We start from the raw sequence: 24,079 nt of genomic DNA, 5'->3' as shown, positions 1-24,079 counted from the left end.
TCCTACCATTTCCAAATTCCACTCCTGTTTCCCCTTCCAAGACGTTCTCAAGGAGACTGTTTTCCTTGTCCCAAAACCAAGGGGATCTCTAATCTAAAAACAAATCTAAAAACAAAGGACCTGTACATTTTCATTCACTAAAACTCCAGCTCTAACTACGGAAGAGCTCACAAATGAAATGGCTGCAGGCAACATGCAGGGGGAGGTGGGGGCGGCGTGGGAGATAGGGAGGATTTGTGCCTTTTCAGACAATCTGTAATCTGATTGTCACAAGGGAAAAAATAAAAGAGAGAGAGGATTTGGGTGCTTTTCCCATTAACATACCAAATGCTGTAGGGCTGGAAATGCGTGCGCTTGTTTATTTTGCACTCTCTCACCCTTGTGTTTAACTGCTCAAATTAAATTTCACACCAGTCTGCCCAGAGTATCGGTGCACGCGCCAGATATCCATAACTGGGATAAAATTAAAATCTGTGCTATTTATGCAGGGATCAAATATAGCGTGTGTTTTCATGCTGTGTCTGGATTTCAGAAGACTCTGAAAGTTTACAAATGGACGCGCACAACATATACTTATATTATTTAGAAACAGCAATGTATTATTAAGTCAAGAAAGCGTGATTTCTTCTCAGCGTCACTGAGTAGCTGTGTGCTTCCAGAGCATCAGTGTTTTGTGCACTGATGCGATTCTCCCCGTGAGCCCTCCCTCCCTTTGTTGCTGGCCTGCATTGACCCCCGGGGAATTTTCCCCACCCAAGGCCATGCCTTAGTCTCCACCACCACATTCTCACTGCAGGGCGGTCATTGCCTTGGGAGTCCTTGAATACAGCGACTAATTGGGCAGCAAAAAGCTGGCCAGAGGAAGCGTGGAAGGTGATGTCTGCTGCTCACTCCCCAGAGCTCTAATGCATATGTTATTTTCCCTATACAAAGAGTCAGTCGCTTATTTAGAAATATAAATATTTTTAAACCAAAGTAGAGCAGACAGCTAAGAAACACATGATTATAATGTAATCCACACATTTTCTTAGAATAGCAAATGTTGAACAGTCTTCTAACCATTCAGTTCCATGATTTGGTGTAATCGGGGGAAAAAAATGCTCGGGCATGAGCCAGCCAGAGCCTTAAGAAAGCCCATGCTATGATGTTCTAGTCCTTGAGTGCAGGGTTTCTCGGTAGTAGCACTACTGACATTTTGAGGCCAAATAAGTCTTTACTGTGGGGGCTGGACTATGCATTGTAGAATAGTTATCAGCATCCCTGGCCTCTACCTACCATATGCCAGCACGCCCCCACTTCCCCGGCAGTGACAATCAAAAATGCCTCCAGACGAACGCACCCTGAGGAGGCAAGATGCACTCCGGTCGAGCACCGCTGCTCTTACACAAAGTGTTGAGCATCACCTCCAGCTGCTCTGGGTTAAGACACGCGTGGACAAAAACCATGAGGAAGCTGGTGCTCACGGCAAGAGATAGGGGTACAGGCTGAACCCCTGGGACCAGCTCCCATGCCTCAGGAGCTCATGGGAAGTGCTGATACAAACTTTTCTGGCACCTTCCTTGAGAATGCATCCCCCTGCTCTGCTCTTCCTGTATTTTGTCATTTCTACTACGTCCACCCTCCGCCTCTGGCTCTGGTTCCGTTGAGCTCAGTGGAGCTGGACAACGGCTGGTATAATATTCAACGTAACGAAGCCTCAAACACCTTGGAGACAGCCACGCAGTCAGCCCCCAGGCTTCACCTCTGCCTGTAAATAATCGCTTCTTTCAGACCTGTTTTTTAATGGATCTCCCTTTCCATTCCTCTACCACCTTGGTCAGTTTTCTTGGCCATTTCCAATTTCACTATGTGTGTCTAAGTGAATTTTACCCAAAGTCGTGAGCACCCAAAATACTCTGGAGTTTAAATAATAACTCACGTAAATGACTGTGGCAATTTACCAAGAGCCCACTAGGTTTCAAGTGCTGTCAGGCACTCTACCCTCACTGTTGCTTTTTCTCTTCGTAACACTCTGCCAAGACAGTTTTATTATCTTTAGTTTATTGATGTGGAAACTGAGGACTGGTCTGGTGAACTACTTCCTCAGAGTCACTCTTCTAGCTCAGAACCAAGTTGTGACCTGGAAACACAGGTCTCCTGCCTGACCTTGGCCAGTGCCCTCCTCCTGGAACATCCGATCTGCACGTGGTGTATTTATGAGGCTTTTCCACCTAATCGTTTAAGAATACAAAAGCTACACGCATCTGTAAGGCAACCCTCTCTATCTGAATTTCTTTCGAATATCTACTGAATTAGATAATAGGAAACTTCCTGCTCACTTACCCTGAAACGTAAGACTTCCCAGTTCCAAACTAAGACATTCCCAACATCCCAAGTCTCTTATTTACATGGACTTTTACTAAGACATTAATTTTTTTTTTTCACTTTCTAAAAACATGGCTAACATGACCAAGATAAAACACAAGACAGACGGACTTTGAAAAGGCGGGCGAATCACCGGCTGTTTTCTGAATGAGGTTATTCATTATTGAGGCAAGTCAAGGACATAAAGTTAGAGACTGGAATGTTTCCAGGTATGGATGGAGCCCTGTCTTGGCTACAGAAGCTGAGTGCTAAGGGCTTTTTTTTTCCCCCTATGGGGGCAGCGACAACTGTGGGCCTTTCTTGACTTTACACCTCTCAAAATTACCTTGAGTAAAAAAACCAAGGCTTGAATCACACTCATTGTGACTCAGCTTCCAGAGCTGGCTGCAAAAATATTATGACTTCACCAGTTTGACTACAAGATAGATTCTGTCTCTCATCTCTTCCTACTCAAAAGTCGCTTGGGGCTGCAGCTGGACATAAAACCCAAGAGGCTGGACCCCAGAGTATGCCACACGGTAGCCTGCGGGAACTAAGGTGCAAAAGAGCCTAGAAGTGTGTGCCATCAAGCTCCCGTGGTGCTCAGTGGAAAAATCGGCAGATTTGCAACTACAAGGAGGGCGGAGGGTCATTTCTGTTCAAAACAGAGAGAAACCACATCACTGTGGAGTCCAGAATCACCAAGTAAAAATTCTTCCTGAAAGGCAGACCACAACACACATGGGTTTCCTCCCCACAACCTGCCAAGTGTAAAGGAAGCATGGAGAGATTTGGAAGTCATTCACTCCAACAAACCCGTATGCAAATGATCGTGCTAAAGGGCGGAGACCCACTTTGGGCCAAAACCAAAGCCCCACCCATTACTCTCAGCCAAACAAGAGATAAAAGCCCAGTACTAGAAAGCCATTAAAAACATAACAAGAGTTTCTAAAAAAACAATCATTCCAAAACAGAACCCTAAACAGACACACATAAATATAAGGACAACAGTTCCTGGTAAGTTATTAAATGTGACGTTAGCTGGGCTACCACTGTGAAGCTAGAGAAAGCTGGGAACTGCACCTCTAATTCCAACAGGCAAAGGTATTTGATGGGGATGGAACGTGTACTTTCACAAATAAAATGAAAGATTGGCAAACTCACCGTATTTTGTTTTTCAAGAAAAACGACAGACATCAGATAAATTAGGGGAGGTTAGTTCTGTTCCAAAAAGACACCCACCTGTAGGATTCAGTGTTAAATTCAGTGTTTGCCTCAGTACTGGGGTTACAGGATGGGACACAGAAGCTTTAAGCTAATACGCCAACTGGAGACCAGCCTCAGTGATTACACAGTTCCATAATTATAGATAAACTTCTCGGGGAAAACTGTGTTTCATCCCTATAATTCAGTCTGTACCCAATTTTCCGGGTGCACTTAGGTATGCAAGGTGCAGGCAGGCAAAGCTATGCATAAAGGGTCGTGCTTCCCGTGGTGGGAAACTGAGAAACTCTGTGGAAATGTACCCATGAAACTATCTCTTCCCTTGTTCATTGTCTCTCTTCCCATTAAAGTTCAAGTTCCTTCAGTGCACAGACCTTGACTGACTCTTCATGGCAGTATCCCTAGAGCGTAAAAGAATGCTAGCATATAGTCAATGTTCAATAAATATTTGTTGCCTTGAATGAAGACCCACCGAAAAGTCCTACCACCAACCTTTTCCTTCAAACAAAAATCTCAGGGCTTACTTTTTCCCTTTCTAAACTGGTCCAATCATGGCCAATCTCACCAAATTAACCTCACCCAAGTTCCTCAAAGAAATGGGTCTACCAATGCTTTGTTTCAATCTTTGCTAAATTGGTACTCCCATCTGTCTACTGAGTGAAGTTTAAACTCCTACATTGGCATCCGAGCCCTACCTAATTTGGCCAGAACACACGTCAGCTTTGTCCCCTGTTCCCTTCAGCCCCTCTCAGAACACTCTTAATGCCACTCTGTCAACACATCTTGTTTCCACCTACCTGCGCAGTTGAAATTTTTCCTCCTCCTCCCCCATGTAGTAGGTCAAAGAGTGCCCCTCAGAAATGTGTGTGCACCTAGAACCTCAGAAAGTGACCTTAGTGGGATAGGTCTCTGCAGATGTAACTAGTCAGGAGGAGGTCATAGTGGATTGGGGTGGGCCCTGAGCTCAAGGAGTAGTGTTCTTGTAAGAAGAGGAAACACACTCAGGGAAGGTCAGGGGCAGACAGATGCAGAGAAAGGAATGATGCAGCTACAAGACAAGGATATTGGGAGCCACTGGAAGCCAGGCAGAGCCAAGGAAGGATTCTTGTTTAGAGCCTTCACTGGGAGCACAGCCCTGCTGTCTGTCAACTTGAGATCAGACTTCTGGGCCCCAGAGCAGCAAGAGAGTACACTGGTGTTTTAAGCCACCCAGGAAACCAACATACCCCACCCTCAGTCTTCTCTGCCTGCTGAAATGTCATCAGGGCTCAGTTTGAAAACCCTCCACCACGTTTCACTGCCCCGAACACAAATACGCCTGCCGCAGTGAATCTCCTAGATACCCATCCCTCGCTAGCACATGCTTCATTTCCTTGAGGAGGGCGGGTACCCGCCCTCCTACACCTCATCTTGCCCACGAACCCAGCACAGTGTGGCACGTAATGAATGCTTGCTGAAAGCATGGATAAACAGTACGCTCTTTTTGGCCACAGCCAACATAAACCCATGATCGCTGCCCATTCAGATTTCCCACGAGTGAAATGGATTCTCCTCCCTTTCCTCCCTATTTAAATATATCATTATGTCTAGGCATAAAAAGCTAAGGAAACTCTATTCTTGCAAGCAGGATCTCAGTCCAGGGCCAGTTCAGAAGCTGTTTTTCTTGCCTTTCGTCCCAAGTATTTTAATTAACCAAGGCCTCAGAAAGCTCTCTTACTGCAGGCCCTAGAGGCCAAAGATGTTTACTCCTCTGCAGAGCCAGGAGGGCACAGGTGCAGAAGGAACCACATCTTGTTACTTTGAGATCGGCCCCACCCTGAAGTTGCAAGGCAGACGCCCAGCCCCGTCTCTTGACTTGTCAAGACCAGCGTCCCACTGAGATGCCATTCTGAGTTGAGACGGGACCCTGAAGTCAGGCCAGGACACAGATGGCAGCCATGGCTGTCCTGAGGCACCTGCCGCCTGTGGTTCAGTGGTCCTCATCTCCGACCTCCAGCCCCACAGGGAACTCCATCCTCAGACCCAGCTGCCACCGCCACTAGAATGCTCAACGGGTGACACCGACCAACCTCCCAAGGATGAGACAGTGACCTGCTAGTTACAGGCATGGGCTGTGGGGCAGACAAGCCTGGGTTCAGAACCCAGATGGGTCACTTATTAGTCATTTGGATCTTGAGTCGCTCTCCGCCTCTCTGAACCTTTTCCCCTTGTTATCAGGGATAGCAGTAATGCCCACCACAGAGGGTTTTGTGAGAATTCCATAAAATAACACTGAAATCACTCGGCGTGGCACTAGGTACTAGTGAGCACTCAGTAATAGTGACTGTTGTGGTTATTGATGTTGTCATTATCACTACCAATCCCCAGATACTCCTTTATTCCAGACTGTGCGCTTTCTGATCCTGAGAAGAACAGTATTTATATATGTAGATGGCTCTTTTGTTGTAAGTCACCTCTACAAATGAACAGAAGAGACTGTATGTAACCAGTGACGGGCAGTATGATGGATGGGTCACGGGATCGGAGGACTGGAGCTGACTCACAGCTGCACGGTTACCACTTGAGTGACTCCAGCTCAACTGCCTGGCCCTCATGGTCCCTGAGGGACTTACCACTGTATTTGTGGTGGGGATGATACACACTACATCGTACGTGGTCCCCTTCAGGGGACCCCACTGGAGAAATTCCTTCCGGATTCAGTGTCGAGGATTCCTGGAAATCTCCCGAACAAAATTTCAAAGGTCTAACAGGCACTTTAAGTCCATTTGCTTCTCTGCCGCGGGAGGCTGGAACCTCAGAGCCAAGTAAATCCACAGCCCACCGTTGACAGGTGCACAGCACCTCAGGGCATACGCTGGACACCAAGCTCTTGGGGAACCTCTTCCTACTTCCGGGGGACTTTCCAGTTGCTTCGTATTTTGCACTTCTGCCCCGATCTCCCCATTTGTTTTCATCCTACAGTGCTGCACAAACACCTTTAAGATACCTTAAATTCTTTGTGAGGTGACCGCAAATAACTAGAGCAAATCAAAGAAAAAGCGGTTTGTTTCAGTTTCCTGTTTCACACATGTGGAGCGGGCACACAAGTGACAGCACTGGCCCTCACGATGCCGTTGGATAGGAGTGACTTAGCGTCAAGTGCAGCGTTCGCAGCGTTAGCATTTACGCCCTGTGCCCCTTACCCGCTTTCTAGAATTCTCGGCTCAGGGAAGGAAAACCCTTGAGCTCGCTAGACAGTGAAGCTCTGACTCCGCCAGGCAGCAAGATGGGAACCCAGAGGGAATCAGCCACAGAAGTGAGGCCTCCCCATTTCTGTTTGCTCAGCAGCAACACTACTCACAGCCGCTCCCCGCACTGGGAGGGGGCACAGAGCCACCACAACACATGGGCCGGGGGACCAGAAGTCAGGTGACCCAGGTGCAACACCGGGTGGGACCACTCTGGCCAAGAATTCCCGCCTAATGTTCCTATGCTGTTTCTCCCCGCTTGCAGGCGGACGTCCCGGCCGGCAGCGACCTCACATCTCGTTAGAGTGGCCTTCCGCGGGGCGCGCAGCAGAGATGGACGAAGTGTCACAAAATGCAATGGCCCAAGCCCGCGGCTCTGGGGAAATGTGGGCAACTTTGAAAATGCTCAGAAAACATGCAGCATTTCAGGGTGAGTGACATCTCAGCAGGATGGCAGAAGACACTCACTGCTTTTGAGGCACCTGTGGCAAAGAGTAAAAAGCTTCTCGAAAGGTTAAAGGCGAAGGAAGGCAGACGAGAAAGAAGAGGAAGACGAAGAGGGAGGGAAGGAACGAAGGACAGATGGAAAGATCGGTGGATGATGGAAACAGCAAGAGATCAGTGGTATTCCGGTATTCTTTCTCCATCCACCTCTGGCTTGAATCTTTTTAGGACAAAGTAGTTTTTACATAAACATATTTTTCCTTCCAATGCGGAGGAAGCCTGTTGTTTAACAGTGTTTTAATTGGCCAAGAGTAAACTCAACTGCAAGAAAAACCAAAGAGGACTTGAATGAAATATCCCTGTTTATCAACAGGAACCAACATTTACGGAACACCCGGTATGCCTCCGCTAGGGAACACACTAGACCTTTTGCACGTTATTTCGTAGGCTTGACTGTCCTCTCTTTTTATAGACGAGACAGCGGGTGAATACAAGAGGCTTTAAAACCAGAATTTAAATCTGAAGCCTATGGTATTTCTAAGACATATCAGGCCACTTTTATTTTTAAGAGTTTTCTCTCTCCATCCATTTCAAGGGAAACTCTGCATTCTGCTTTTCAGAAATCATCATTTTGGTCTCCCTCCAGGGAATTGCTTACAACCATATAGCAGCTCTTCACATTTTATAAATGAGTCCTCACCCGCCCATTCTGTTTCTCATTCACTCCTTCCTCAGCAAGGTTGTGAGGGCAGAGGAATGACAAGGTGAAAATCCCTGACGCTGAGAAGCCCCAGAGAAGCATGCATGGCAGAGCCCTGCACCTTTGCCTCCCTCCACGGGGAGGAAATCCTCGCAGCAGGAAGGAGTTTTTACCGTTGGCCGTCACTGTGGCGGTCCCTGTGATTTCCTGCCTGGAGAGAAGGTGAGGAACAGGGGACCAAGGAAAAGGTGCCAAGGCCACCCTGAGAGGGCGTCCCTGTAATCCACCCTCGCCCCTGTACCCCAAGAAAACCGCCATTTAGGAAGGTTACCTCGGTGCAGCACGATGTGGTCGATCATGTTGCGTTTGTATTTGGTGTGATAGAGGCAGAGAGGACAGCGGAGATCTTTGGGGCCCTCCTCAGGAACCGCCGAATGCCCGGCTTCCACGTGCATAGTAAAAGCAGATCTGGGAGAGAGGTGTGGGGGACAGGCAATGAGTGTGATAGGGGATCATGTCACCCACACATCCCCTGCTGGCTATCTTCCTACGGGGCCTCTGGGTGTGACACCCCAGCTTGAGGGGCCAAAGTTGTAGTCGTTAATCATGTTGCTGACCACAGGCTCCTTGGTCACTCCTCAGACAACTGAACATTGTCGTGCAGCGGTAACTTCTTTTTGAAAGTTTTGCCACTTGGCTGGGTTCACAGCTTAGTTTGAAAAGCAATGGATTTCCCCATACACTTTAGTCTTCAAGATTAAAAGTTGCCTATTAAAAATATAAAACCAAAATCCCTATGAGAACATATTTCTCATCACACTCGGAAGGAGAGGGACTAGAATCAGGCTAATTGACTGGCTGCCCATGTGACTCTTCACAGGTAAGGGTGGGGAGGGCAAGTTGGCTGGGACATCATGGTGGCAGACGATCAGGTAAACCAAATACGGCTGTTGTAACAGCCTGAAGGGGGAAGGAAGGATTATCGTTGCCTTCCCCTCCATCCTTTTAAAAACTGCCGCATTTACAAAGCCTTAAATGTCTCGTAAAAATGGACGAAACCAAGAGTTTAATGGGCAAGGTCCCCTTCTTATTAATGCAAGTACTTCTCTCCAGGGAGACACGTACACCTGTCAGGGGGCCCTTGTCATCTGGGTCTTTAGCCTTTTCCCATTTCTAAGGTCACATGCATATTTATCTGAAAAACAACTGAACCAAATTAATAGCCAGAGATAGAACACATTTTCCAAAAAATCCCCCAACTAAGATGTTGGTGGAAAAGAGACTTGTTCTTCCAATTCATGTTTTTCTTTGGCCACGAAGCCCACTTTCGCCCTCCTTGTTGTCTGGGGTCTATATTGAGTACTAGAGTGGCCGAAGGCTCTGGTCTTAATTGCAACAGGAAGAGACAGTAACAGCCTCTATCTGTAACACAGCACCTACTATTATATTATTAGAATAGCTCTCCATGATACTGTAACACTTATTAGTGTTTCCTTTGTGCCAGCACTATTCTGAGCGCTTTGGATAGAATGTTCATTTATTCCTCACATGAGTCTTAGAAGTTAGGTAGTATTATTATCTTTTTTTCACAGGTAAGGAACAGGTGGAACAGAGAAGCTTAGGCACTTGTCCTAAGTCACAGAGCCAGTCGGTGGCAAAGCTGGGATTCAAACCCAGGCAGTCAGGCTCCAAGGTAACCACTCATAACCACTAACCTCAACAGTGTTGCACAGGATGAGATTAACTCACAAGAGTCTAGATTACACCCTTGGACACACTCCATTCTTTGAGTTCGCCAATTCTGTTATACACAGGAGCAAAGGGGACTTTGGATTATCTTTTTCCAGATTGGAACCATCTCCCTAAAATTGGCTCAGTTCTAGTCTTCACAGTGCTGGAGTCTTGATTCTCTGGCTGTCTTTCAACAATATGATCTTAAGAAATACAAATTTCCTATAAGGGTAGCAGGGAAATCACAATTGCTGGGTTCTCTCTTGACTTTCACTTTGCTTTCAAAAACATATACATATTTTTTTCAAAGACAAATTTAAAAAAGGGAGGATAGTCCTCTGAGGGAAAAACACTCATTGCTTCATGCACTGGGCCAGAGAAATCCCTTACCGCAAACTCACACTTCCTGGGTGCCCACTGGCTCTAATTTTTAAATCCGTTTGTTCTGATAGAGCTCTTCATCCCAAACCCCTTTCACAAACCCCAAAGCAGTCCTCTGGAAGTAGCCTCCTTTTGTGAAGATTGGACCTAATGCCTGTATCATCCCACGGGCAGGGCCTCCCCTGAGCTCCAAGTAGGAGAGTGTAGGGAAGAGTGTGGTGAGGGGCGGAACAGGCACAGCCACCTTGTGTTTCGGGGCTGTTCTTCATGTCACTTACTTAAAGCCTGTGTAAAAGGAGCAGTCTTTGCACTTGAAGAGCTTCTTCCCGCCGTGCTTGTCCCTGTAATGGCGTCTGATGCTCTGGATGTAGCCAGAGGAGAATTCACAGAATTCGCAGTGAAGAACAGCTTCGGTTTTCTGCTCAGCACCCCCGGCGGCCCCAGAAAGAGGCACGGGGCTAACACGGCTGTTGTTCCTTGCCAGGGCAGCAGACTGGTAGTGGTTCAACTGCTGCTGAACATCTGGAGGTTCTGAGTAGGAGGAGTCTGTGGACAGACGGGGAAAACGAGACCGGACACAGAGAACACAGTAGAGGTTTGACACTTGAAAGCCCCGATATTAGTGTGGAGTATTTTTTTTTTTTTTTTTTTTAAAGATGAGGACTATGATCCGTCTTTCATCTTCATTTACATCCTACAACACAGATCTGGGGAAAGGCAGGTAGGAAGAAAGCGTCACTTCTTTGAGGGCTCACAGCATTTAAAAATAAAACTCTGAGGTTAAAGGTTTCAAAGTGAAGGAAGAAAATAAACTGTTTTTAAAAAGGAAATCACAGCGTGGCAACAGGCTGCCAAGGTATACCTGTCCTTGCAGGGGAGAGGAATAAATGCAAGAATGTACAAGGCATCCACACGAGAAAGGAAAGTAGTTGATGCAATATCTCCTCCTCTGGAGCCCAGAATGATTCAAGGGGGGAAAAAAAGGTCTTTAACAGAAATGTTCGAGCACATGGTGCTCACAAATATAAAAATGTTTTATGCCTTCACAGTCAAATGATTTAAAATTTAAAATATAAAGATCTAATAGTGTTCTCCTGGAATGGATGTTTAAAGCTTAGTCAGCATTAAGATGGAGATTTATTCATAAATCCCATTAAAATGAAACTCCAAATAAGTTTCCCTAAAAGGTATTTTAAAGTTTGCAATTCGGAGGAAAATGTCGGGAAATGACAGGCATAAATCTTAGCCCTGAGAAGCTTCAATGGCATGTGGTGGAGAAATCTGATCTAGATGGGAGGTGGGAAAATCTCCGTTTCTTAAAAAAGAGAGAGAGAGACAGAGAGAGAGAGTAAAAGAAAGGTCTTGAACCTTTTCCCAACACGCTGCTTTGAGTGTTGGGGCTACGCATTCAACACCATTGTCCCGCAGAACCTACGGCTGCCTATGACTGGCACAAATGAAGTCCATGAATGCCGCACAGATGAATTTCAGTGTAACTTTCCTTGAAAAGACAACAAAGGGCTCTTTTTTTTAAGGCTTTCAAAAAGCGGGGGGCGGGGGGAAAGGGGATAGAAACTGTACCAGCCTCCTCCTGATTTGATGGACACTTAATTTTCCAAAGCCCGATTCCCCGAGGCAGGACGTGGAGGAATTCTGTAAAACCCGTATTGGATGAAACCAGAGTCCATCCATCCCGTCGGCCTCTTGGAGAAGAAAAACAAAAACAGAGCAGCCTCCCTTATTGTGAGGCCACCTCCTGTCTTCAAAATCCTCAAATACCTTCCGTTCTTGCTCTCCTCTCCCCCCCTCTCAATTTGTATTCCTCAAGATTGAGAAAAACCCCTTTGGAAATTGTAAACAAACCTGCCACACACACAAAAATAAAACAAAAGGAAACTTGAACAATACCTCCGAGCCTCCTTGGGTTCATTACCAGGTATAAACTGAAGACAAAGGAAGAAAGGAATGACACAAGTGAATTCATTTTACCCAAGTCTTTTATCTCTGGTTTCTTTATTCCTCAGCCCTAGCTGATGAACCCACTCAGGATCACAATACCTCAATTGTCAACTTCTCATTCTTTCTTTCAATAGCAGGTTTGTTTACCATTTCATGGATTGTTCGAGATGTTTTCTATTTAAGCTCTCAAGACTAGTTTCTGCTTAAAATACACGCACAGTAAAGCACGAGGCACATTCCGCCTCTCCTGTTAACACAGGCTTGAGCTTCAGGTTGGGCATTGCCCAGCCACCATCCCGACAAGCCCATCCTTCCTCTTGTTTGCTCTTTGCTCTGCGGGATTGGAATTCCGTGCCCAGCAAGGCCAAAGCCAGGTCCACGGCCCGTGAGCCGTCTGCCACCCGCAAATCTGCCCAGAGACCAGAAACAAACACCCCAAGGAACAGTCCGTTTCTCAAAAAGCGGCCACCAACAACAAGACACAGCACCCAGCTCAGCAAGTCCTGCCGGTCTGCTGCTAGTCACATCAGACAGACAGACCCCTGACAACGTCAATCCCTTTACAGCAGAAGTCGTAAAGAAGTAAGTTTTCCCCAAGCAGATAACAGGCCACGTAAATTCATCTCCCCCTGCTTTCCACCCAGCCCAACTTAACACCTACGCTAATCTCTTAGGGAGACTCCGTCCAACGGAAGGGAGTTTCCTTGGATTTAACACATTTTTCTTGTCTCTAGGGTCTACTGCGTTTTATTCCATCCATCCCAAAAAGCGAATTCTAAATTTTGACTTCAGCAGATATGTTATATGAAACTTGAAGAAATAGAAATGCAAGAAGTCGTAGGAAAAGCATTCCAAGAAAGGGAGGCTCATCGCCCTTCCGTCTTAAATGGCAAAAGGAACAGCCTCATGTATCATGCTATGAATTCCTTTTTGCCTGGCTAAAATCAGATGGACAGGTGGTTCATTTACAAAGACAGGCAAACCTCACCGCCTATGGTACATCTGTAGTAAAGCCTAGGTTACAACGTTTTGGGTCTCCTTAGAGCTTTACTTTCCTCTCTGGTGCCAAGATATACTATGTCTCTCATTCTCTCTCACTTGGGAGTTTGTGAATAATGTACAATTTTAGCACTTTGGGCACTAAAGTGACAAAGACGCGAGCGTGTATGATTTCACCCATCTTAAAAAAGCCCATTTGCTAACTACCTAAAATTCCAGCTTGTTCACAAGGCACAGCCTGAAGAGCAGGAACAGGGTCGTTTTGTGCCCAGGTTAGAAAGGCAAACAGATTGTTAGTACTGAAGGGCACATCACCAAGGTTAAAAATCATCATTAAGACCGTTTTCTTCATTCCAAGCTTATGGAAAGTGAAACCACTCTGTGCTTCAGACAGCCGGGCTTGCGGTCACTGGGAAATACGGCAGCAGAAGCACAGGAGTGTAAATCCAGTGGGAAACTAAACCAGGCTACGTCTTTGTCACCTGGATGGCCAGGAATACTTATGATGGAACCAACAGCAGAGATGATGCTGGTCCCTATGTTCCTGACCCAACCCGGAGATATGCAGTCTATCAATTTAATTCTCTGACCTGTGACTCTATTTATGTGCAAAGTTTTAGAAATTACATCATACTGTACAGCTGTAGTTGTAAAATAAATCTAAGTCACATTAGCTATCCATTTTGTAAACTATCCATGGAAAGAATTCTATTTTGTAAAATCAGGATCAAACTAGACTTTTAGCGTGGATGGTCATGGTGCTTACCGACACGGGTTTGGAATTTATTGAACACCCAGCAATTAATTCTCACAATGATGGTGTGCAGTGTGAGTTCTCATCCCAATTTCACCGATGAGGTAGTCGACACAGCTGGTTATACAGCTAATAAGAGGCAGAGGTTGGATTTGGACAAAGATTCGTCTGACTCTAAAATCTGAGTCTTGCCCATCAGGCATCTATATCTAATGGTGACCTCAGGTCCCACGATGCACGTGAGAAGAACGAGAAAGAACATCAGAGTGTTCCATCAACGATAAATATGTAGCAGAGAGGAGAGAGAAAAGGTGACAGAAAAATTGAAATACTTGGGAAAATAATTTCAGAACAGATAGAAATGAAAACAGGATAGAAAATAACAGTAAACTGGATGTGAAAGGAAACACTAAAATAAGCATTTCAGAGGACATGGGGGAAAAAAATAAAGCAAGATTCGTCGAAAAGAAAAAGAATCTCCAAACCTTCAAGACGTTTTATAGAAACAAAACACTGCGATCACACAGGAGGCAATTCTACAAGCAGGTGGCACAGGAGAGCACTGCAAATACCCAGATGGGAAACCAGCCAGCCCAAATGTCATGCTTTCATTAGATGCTTGATAAACTGCCCCCAAATAATAATGCTCTGAAATTCCTCAGGTGGGGTGTGCCTGGAAAAAGAAATGTACATGGATGGGAGACGGGTACTTTCCAGGGCTTCTGGGACAGGATTTCAAACCAGGGAGGGGGTGGGGTTCCAGATGAAACCTCTCGCCCCTCTCACGTAGCCATGTTCTTGGAGAAACGGAAGATTTCTTCTTGCCATACTCGAGCTCCCACAATGCCAGCCAAACCTGGGTGACTATCAGTTTGAGAGGTTTTTTTTTTTTTTTTCTTGTTTTTTCTCCGGAAATTAGCCAGCACAGAAACGATCACAAAAAATGTAATTTTATAAGGGCAGATGACAAACGAGTCAACTCTGGGAGTGGAATGAAGCTTTCTTGAATATTCTGATGCTCCCCACATTTGGTCAGCACCCTGTCAGTGCCAGGCTGTGTGCTGGCTCTAGGGACTCAAAGCCAAGGAAGACACAAGGGGCACCTTTCCAGAGCTCAGGTGTAGCGGGAGAGGGAGCAGAGCTGTTGTGACAACACAGGTCTTCTCCACGTCTTGCAAGCTCACCCCATTGACTGAAGGAACAAAAGAGGCGAGGAGAACAAATGAACAGTAATGGGAGAATTTAACTATTCCAAGATTAAGGGAGACACAAGGAAGAGTAAGAATCAATTGGGCAGTAAATTGTAGGAGCTGCGGAGGACAGCCCCCTTATGCACTGAGCGATCCAAAAAGGAAGCTGTACAGGACGATCAATTCTCAATTTTCTGCAGCTCCACAGAGAGGAAGTGAGTGAAGGTGAAAAAGTCGCAGAAGAATCTTGGTGCCAGCAACGACATTTAATTACATTTGAGCTAGATTTTCATGCAGACTTTGGGAGGCAGGCTCTTTGGTCAGTGCAAACCGAGTACCAGGAGAAAATAAAAGACAAAGGATTTTAGAGAAGCAAACTGTAAAGGGGGTCAGGGGGGCAAGTGATTAAATTATATCCATTTGTCCGCAAATATATACTGTACATCAAAATCAACAGGAGACTCCGTTCTGGGGCAGTAGGACTGGGTTCCTGCCCTCAAGCGGCTCCCGGATAGACATGTAAATAACTGTGATTCCGTGCAAAAAATAAACGTCTTCATAGAGGCATCCACAAAGAACTAGTGGAGAAGAAGCAAAATCAGTATGCAGTGACTGATGAAACGTGGGTCTCGGAGAGACGAGGGGAATGTGAAGAGAAACCTGAATGTCCTTTAATAACTAGTATTAGTGTGTTCATTAATGAAATCACCACTAGACATGAAGATGCTGGAATGTTCAATTCACCAACACTTCCACCTTAAGTCATAAATAGAAATGAAGTAACTACATTCTTATCACCACGAGAAAAAGCAACATGGGGCACCCGAGTGGCTCAGTGGGTTAAACGTCTGACTCTTGGTTTCAGCTCAAGACATGATCTCACGGTTCATGCGATCAAGCCCCGTGTCGGGCTCTGGGCTGACAGTGTGGAGCCCGCTAGGGATTTCTCTCTTCTTCTCTCTCTCTCTGCCCCTCCCCAACCTGTGCTCTTTCTCTCTCTCAAAATAAATCAACTTAAAAACAAAACTTTAAAAAAAAGAAAAAGAAAAAAAAGAAAAACTGACTTAATTCCAACAGGGAAAAGGAACCAAGATCAGAGGATGAGTTTGAACAGAAAAATACGTACACCCAAGAGTGGGGTACACTGCATGAAGGAGAATTTAAAATCTTCTAACATAGCACAGAAAGTTCAAACTAATGCACAAATTGTAGTTTTCTTTAGAAAAGCAGGCGATTGAGCAGCTCAGGTTTGGTACTATAAGGAACCAGAAATAGGATATTACCTGTGGATAATTTAACCACAAATATTGTAAATATCCAAAGTATGGAGGGGGTGTGGGTGGGACCCAAATATGCTGGAAATACAGCCCGCTATTTCCAGCCAAGAAATCATAGAAAATTGGAGAAGGGCACACTAACAATGATGAGGGCAGTTAAAGACCTACTTGAGTGAACAGCCAGGAAACTTTTGGAATGCCATGCAATTTCTACCACCCCACTGCTAATAAACTTGAGCCTGGGGACAAAAATAGTCCAAGTGTGTTCACCTGGGTGCTAGTGACCCAGGTATCTGGGTGGGGAGAGAGAACCCTGCTGCAATGGGAAACCCAGCTGAGCTTTGAGTTGATTTGAGTCTTCACCTAAAGCTGAAAAAAAATTCGGACTCCTTAAACCCAACATGCTGAAGACTGACTTCCTCTTTGCCCACACTTCCCTTCTGCGCCCTTGCCCACGTGTCTGAATGTCAGTGAACAGCTCACCGGTTCGTCCAACTTCATACCGTGAGATTCTTCCTCCAAACTGCCCTGTGGCGACAGCGCTTCAGCCAAGTGCCACGTCCTGGAGACGTGTGTCATACTCGGCTCCAATCGTTTCCCCCTGTAGGTCTTCCCTTCCCATTGTCCACTCAGGTCCTCACAACCTGAGGGCACAGCTCTCACAGCCTATGTGGTCTTCCTTCCTCTGACGTCTGTTCTAGTTCAGCCTGCGTGCACGTCACAGATCTGTAGCATGCATCACTTACGTGGCTACCATAGGAGGATGGCCCCGCGCCCAAAGGCGAAGTCTCGATTCCTTAGTGCGGTACACAGAGCTCTTCAGTTCGGCCCCAGAGCCCGTTTTCAGCCTCACTTCTGGCTAGTTCCCAACTCCTTGCTCATTCTACCTATTTCATCGTTGGGAATCCTTGATCAGGGCTACTAAGTGCTCTTCCTCTTCTTTTTGGCTGGCAAACACCTACCCATCCTTCAAAGCTCAGCTGAAATGTCACCTGTTCTATGACAATTTTCCCCAACCATCCAGATAGGAATCTGCTCTCCTCTGTGCTTCGTCAACACAGACGCATCGAGATTCCCATCCTGGTCTCATTACACTTTCACGTTCCCCCAGACTTCTTTGTACCTGTTGTATTTGTTCCTGAGCTTGTTCAATTTAATTAGTATTACCTAACATGATGAAATATGGGTATAAAGTGTCATTTCTATGAAGCTACATTGAATGCTTTGAAAAGACTTGATAAAGTCAAGTTGCTAAAAAAAAAATTTCTGTCAAATTATGTTTTGGCAGGACCAACTATAAAAGATTGAGAACATAAAAATCTAGAAGGACTCTGCTCTAAGACTGTTCCACAAATGTCTAAATTATCACTCCACTTAAAAGAAACTGAATCTGGAACTGGCACATAACACAATGTAGGTGCCTGTGGTTTATATAAGAGAGGAACTAGGGAACTCCAATCAAAGGACCCAGACTCAAATACATAAGCTTGACCGTATGTCCCAATACTGATGAAGAAATCAATTTCTTAAGTGAAAGTAAAATGCTTAAGGCATTTTAAAAAAGATTCCCTACCTTTAGAACCTTTCAAATGTAACTGAGAAGGTGGCTATTGATTACATCAAATGAGAGTTTCTACTGTTTCAATCTATGTATTTGCCCCCAATTTTACATTAATTTAGAAAATACTTATTGAGAAGCATCTACATGCCAGGCACCTCGAAGCACTTGGGATACATCAGTGAAAAAAAAACAAGGGTCCTTGTGGAACTTACATTTTAGTTCGGCAAGAACAGTACCTCACGTGCTTTTACGGCCACAGAGACTCCTGGTCCTTTCATGAAGAAAGGTGTTTAGGAGAATGTTCTTGGATTGAATTTGTGGACAACTTTCCTAAATCTAGGCCTGTCTGCCTGTCTATCTATCCATCCATCCATCGCCTATCATTTTACGTTAAACAGTATGTTGTCAAGATGATACACAGATTCAAAAGTTTACTTATTTAATAATTTTTCTTGAGTTCTATCTGAATCCTTTGGAAACCCCATTTAATCCTTTTGTTGCTCAAGGTACCTGTTGTTTACTTCATGCTACTAACACAGAGCAGAACTTGGCATCCAGAAGGATACCACCAACCACAAATCATCGACGCAACTTTCCAAGCATTTCCTTTGAAGAGTCTCAAAAATGTTCTCTATGGGCCATTCCCAAAGAAAATTGTATTAGAAACTAAGCTATGAAACACAAGCCATTTCAACTCCTTCTGGATAGTGTCTAAAGGGGAACATAAATCTCCAGAGGCAGCCACGTTATTTTATTTCCTTCTTTTGATTACGCCTTGAAAATCTCCAGGCCAAGGACTCTAGCACCTCCTCGTCTTCCATCATCAGTGGAGCTCTCTGGCCTGGATGCACAAGATTATGATACAATGGCCAGGGGGACAATGGGCACTGGATGACTATATATAGGAATTCTGGGCTTGGTTGTCATGGAGGCAAATGGAAAAACAAACGTCTAATCCTGAAAATAAGGTTGAGGCCAAACTTGAAGGAAACACACTTTGAAAACTTCCTGTCATTCTGATGAGTAAAAACAAAACCTTGAAATATGATCAGGGAATAGATGAGAAAACAAACCAAAACAAAACAAAAAATTAGTCTTCAAAATGACAAAAACACAGCAAAAAACAGAGGAGGGGCAACCTTCTCTTCTTGAGACTTAGTGTCCCATCATATTTTAGTTCATTGAAACGGTCTCTCAAAGGCCTTATTTTACATGAAGCTTCCTGTTCTCTCTCTCTTTGGGGGGAATCCAGGCAAGTCTGATTTCAGACAAAGAAGATTCTCAGACTTGCAGCTCACCGGGCCCTATATTTGGCGACAAAACCATTTGTCTCTCAGTGGTTTTTTTCAAATGGCATCACCAGCCACCCAGTCAATGAAATCAGAAGAAATCCTTGATTCGTTTCTTTTGTTCTACACGTTCAATGAGTGAGAAGCTCTGTTGGTTTGACCTCCTGAAAAGCACTTACTCTGTGATCCACTCACTGCCCCAATGCCATGGCTTGTTCAGGCCCTTATGGTTGCTGACATGAACTTCCAAAATATGTTCCCATTTTCAAGTTTCTTCTCCTCCTAAGATTCCTTTCTTTTCTAAAAGCAAACATGACCATGGGATTCACCATGTCTCACAGGAAAAGGTCCAAACTCTGCTGTGGTGCTCCCGGTCTCCTGTTCCTCCCCAGACCTACCTCACCCCCCACCCACCCTGCTCCCACCCTGCTTGTTGCCAGCCACCCAGAAGGTTCCTAACATTCACTGCGGGCTTTGCTCTCACAGCATCATTCAGTCTTGCAATGCCTTTCTGCTGCATTTCAGCCTTTTCAACTCACATGATCTTTCAAAACAGAACTCAATTCAAATCTGCCATCACTATAAAGGTCTTCCTTGATCTTTCTAGACATACCTATTAAAATCCCTACTAGTGCTCATCATGTGGCATTGAAGTTAACTTATTTTACCTCCACCAAAGCAGGATCTCTTTCAAAGTAGGATATCCATCCATCCATCCATCCATCCATCCATCCATCTATAATCCATGCATCTAGCAAGTTCATATCTTAGTTCATCTAGCAAATTCAGAACTTAGCTCATGGCCTGGCCCAAAACAGGTCCTCAATAAATGTGTTACTAAGATCCAAAGAGAGTTCAAACTGAAAAAAGTGTTCTGGAAAACCAGATTTAAAAGGAAAATCCAATTAACCAAATGTCACTCTCTCCTTGCATACTGAGGTGGATAGAGGCTTCCTATTGAAACACTGACCCACTTTTACTGAAGCAAGCCTGGGCCTTTTTAAAATTACCTGAAGAATGGCTTCTGGAACATGTGAGAATTTGAATGGCAAGAAATTCATAATCTCTGCCCATCCCAAGGAGCCAAAGGCATCATTTCTGGTCTTGACCCCAAATCTGCTATTAAGTCTAAACTTGGAAACAGATAATATCAGGATATCTGGGAACCACTTTAGTTGATTCTATATGCAACTCTCTCCTCCCTTTTCTGCACCCACTGACAGGCACAGATGTTTGTAGAATGTGCAGGTGTAACTGGCACCACATATTTAAATACACCGTGACTCTTCTGTAGTCAACTGCTACAGCCATGAAAATGGAGTCCTCTACAATCCACGAGAAGGTATTCGTGGATTACTTTCACACATTTATCACTACATTCTCACTGTATCAACTGTTTCACCAATTTTTCTCCATCAGGAACGCACGCTCATCCCAGGTTATGTAGCGCACAGACGACGCATTTTGCATAAAGACTGGTGGCGGTTCAGCACAGCAGAGATGACTTCATGTTACCCAGCTAGTCAATGGAGAAACAGGAATATAACCTGGGGCTCCTGCATGCCCCAGTTTCGAAAACACGTTCTTTTTCTGCCACAGTCATTAGCAAACATTGTAGGTATTCCTTCTGCACTAACCGTTATTTGTAACTCAAAGTGTGTGTTCTTAAAAACCCTCCTGGAAGCAGGCTGGAAATTTGTAGGGAAACGAATGAATGTGTGGTGAAGGAGGCTTTTTCTAATGTTGTTTTTGGAGGAAACTCTGGGTGGCATCTGCCATTGTTAGTTGAGAAGCTCTTACAATACCAAATGCATAATTCACCTGTGACTCTTTTGAATTGTGTGATGAGGAAGTAATGTTTCCTGCTGTTCGTTTAGATGGTATGGATGTCTTTACCACACTGAAAATCCAACGAAAAGCGTGGAGTACAAAAGCCTCTACATCAGTGAGTTGGCCTCAACCACAGAGAGCTCGCTAGCAACTTCGGATGGCATTGAGAGCTCACGGGCCGTGGGCAAGACCACAGAGTTTCCTCCTCAAGACCTGTCTGGAGGGAGGATGCCTACTGACTTCAAGGAGTTGGTCACAATGGATGGCTTGCTAGGAACAGTGCCGTGAGCCCGGGCAGGGAGCAACTGTAGAAATTTCTTCAAAGATTAGCTAATCAGGAGGAAAGAACACACCTGAGTATAAGCATATATATTTAGATACGTGTAGAGCTCTAAGAGATGATATGGAAATCAGGTGAGAAAGACAATGGTTTGTCAAGAATAGAATAAGCAGCCACACTTCAAAGCACAGAGTTTTGCTAAAACTGTCCCCCAGCAGCGGGAGTCTCCTAACCAACAAACCCAGTGGGCTTCTTATCCATTTTTCCTTTTCTTTTCACCTATTCCCAGTGTAAGAAAATCCTGGCTCTGGGTGAAGCTACATTTTTAATCACCGCTAAAGCACTAGGTCCTTCCCTGAGGATAGACAGCTCTCCCACCCACTCTAAACTCACCCACAGGAATACTTCTCAGTGCTGCTGGGCTCAGCTGTAGGGCGCAAGCCTCCAAGAAGGCAGCGGGACAGGTGGGGACATCCAGGTTCACCTTCCACTGTCTCAGCCAGCTCTGTGTCTAACACCTGTCAAGGGCTTCTTGCAAGGTCTCTCACTGATCTTCACCATTACCTTACGGGACGCGAAAAGCAAGGGAGCAGCTGGAGAAGAGGCAACCTCTCCTCTACCCAGAGGTGCACAGAGGCCTCCTTGTAACCCTGTGGAGGTTGGTTACAAGTTAAGCAGACCTCTGCTTCCTCACCTATACAATGAAGACCATAATGCTGGCAATTCTGGGTGCTGTGCAGAGCAGGCCAGTGTGTGAAGTAAAGTCTCCTGGCACACAAAAGAGTGCTTTAAGGGTCTCAGTTCCACAGCAATTACAGTCTACATCACATAATTTTGCACTGAATTGTAAATTGCCTGTTAGCGGTTAGGCAGTGGATTCTATCAATGAAAGAATTTGGTCTCCTTCACTAGACTGCAGGAAGGATCGGCATGGGCGTCTCTCACACTGCTCTAAACAGATGTAACTGACCCTCACCCCAGCTCCAGGCACACGGTAGGAGCTCGGCAGCTAGTTTTTGACTGATTGATTCTGGGCAAAGCCAAGCGCATGGCTACTTCTGGCAACGAGCTCCCAGCTTATCTGGTGGTGGAGATGGCTGTAGTGGGGAGGGGATTGATCGTGGGGCTTGGATTCAGCTCAAAGGCAGGGCTTGACCTGAATAACACCACAGACTCAATGATTCGCCCCATTTTGTTGGCTAACAATGCACACAGCATGGTCACAAATCAACTTGCTGCAAAAAGAATTGTCAGAGCGAATTTCACCTCCCAACTTTAGAGGCTCTCCTGGGGAGAACATGCTGGGGTCGCTTTCCTTTCAAATTTTTTTTAAGCTCACCTCCAGCTTTGAGTAGGTCCTTGGGTACCCAATTCATAGGTGTGGCAATCATCCTCATCATCAATGACCCTCTCCCAAACCATCCCACCTGATGCCACAGGCCCCGTCCTTTACTCCCCTCTCCCTCATTCTCCTCTGCACAGCACTTCGATCTATCATACACATATATGCTGCTTGATGATGTGGTTTTCCCTACCAACTGTGGGGGACCTTGTCTCAAATTTCTCAGCCTGCGTGGATTTTTGGATTTACTTTCATGACTAACGAGAGCATCGAGGCTGGCTTGGGGGCCTGTGGCTCGGCTGAGCCTCGAGTGTTTGATCTGAGCCAAGAGGTAGCCCTGCCATCACACGCCCCGCATCTCAGCCTTTCGAGCGCCATGGCCGGCGCGTGGTACCGTGAACATCAACACTTCTAGATCCACTCACGCAAATAACTTGTTTGGGTGCCTGTGGTGTGTGAGGTAATCTGTCATACTCTGGGCACCCAAAAATAAAAGGATGGCCTCTGCCTTCAGGAAAGCTGATGGTCTTGGGGGAGATGGAAAGAAAGACCGTTACAGCAGCGTATGATCAGTGCTAGGTCACTGAAGAGAGCTCAAAGATCTGTAAGGAGCACAAAGGAGGCCCCTCAGCCAGACCGGAAGGCTTCTGGAGGAAACAAGACTCAAGTTTCCAAGGATGAGTCGGAATTAGCCAAGTCAATGGAATAATGAGGAGGAGAGGCAAAAACAGGGGGAGGAGGGCATTCCAGGAAGAAGGGACAGCAAGGCCTGGAGTGTGAGGAATCTGCGAAGGCAGGGCACTCAGCGTGGCTGTGGGGCTGGGCGCAGCAGCGACGAGAGGTAAGGAATGATCTCAGAGAGAAATGTGGGGCCCAGATAACAACCTGCATGCTGAGCTTGGAATGTACTCGGAAGGCAAAGTAGACAGCCACCGGAGGATGTTAAGCAGGAACCAGGTGAGACAGAGGCTTCACATTTTTACCTTTTCCGTGTCTCTAAACTGCACCCACAGCCCCAACCAAGTCCCTCTCAGACGGGGAAGGTGGCTTGGTACAAACGCATTCCCACAGTGAGAAAAACCAACTAGCAGCACATTCCTTCTTGCTGAGAGAATCTCAGCAGCAGCCTGGGATTCCATACTTCGTTTTGTTAAGTAGAAAACACCTACGTAGTGTCTTTTCTGCTCTGGATTTTACCAGCAGGTTGGAAGTGTTCATCTGAAATTCAGTTCCTACTGTTTCTACCGAATGCACCACACTTACATCTGGAATAGATTACGGCCCTACCTATGGGAGAGATAGAGAGAAACTCAATAGGCTACCTTTTCTGCTCCCTACCAACCCTTCACGTGCAAAAATCTAACAAGGAAGCACAGGAAACCAAGTGATATGTCCACATGCTGGCAAACACAATAAATGTGTGGGTGTCAGCCAAGATCCTGTGGTCGGTTTTCCAAATACAGGGTCTCAGCAACATCCAAAAGGTTTCTAGATCTATATTTTACCCCTAAATTTTAATAGCCAGGTGCCAACACAATACTTTCTTGC

General features: G+C 45.6%; 1 protein-coding gene across 6 annotated transcripts in view; it reads right to left on the bottom strand.

Moving 5' to 3' along the window:
* Positions 1-24,079, bottom strand: part of ZNF462 (zinc finger protein 462) — a 139,753-nt gene that overhangs the window by 24,358 nt on the left and 91,316 nt on the right. For all 6 annotated transcript variants that reach the window (XR_008424295.1, XR_008424294.1, XM_053908155.1 and 3 more), the window contains 2 exons: positions 10,329-10,596; positions 8,270-8,406 (listed from right to left, as the gene is read on the bottom strand). Coding sequence is in view for 4 of the 6 variants with exons in the window: in XM_053908155.1 (XP_053764130.1) it covers positions 8,270-8,406; positions 10,329-10,596 (405 nt within the window). In the remaining 2 variants the exon portion in view is untranslated. The remainder of the gene's footprint in view (positions 1-8,269; positions 8,407-10,328; positions 10,597-24,079) is intronic.

This window comes from Panthera pardus, unplaced genomic scaffold (genome assembly GCF_024362965.1).
Source record: "Panthera pardus isolate Hobbes unplaced genomic scaffold, ASM2436296v1 HiC_scaffold_20, whole genome shotgun sequence".
NCBI classification, from domain to species: Eukaryota; Metazoa; Chordata; class Mammalia; order Carnivora; family Felidae; genus Panthera; species Panthera pardus.
Note: the sequence above shows the minus strand (reverse complement) of the source record. Positions and strands in the feature narration are given on the sequence as shown.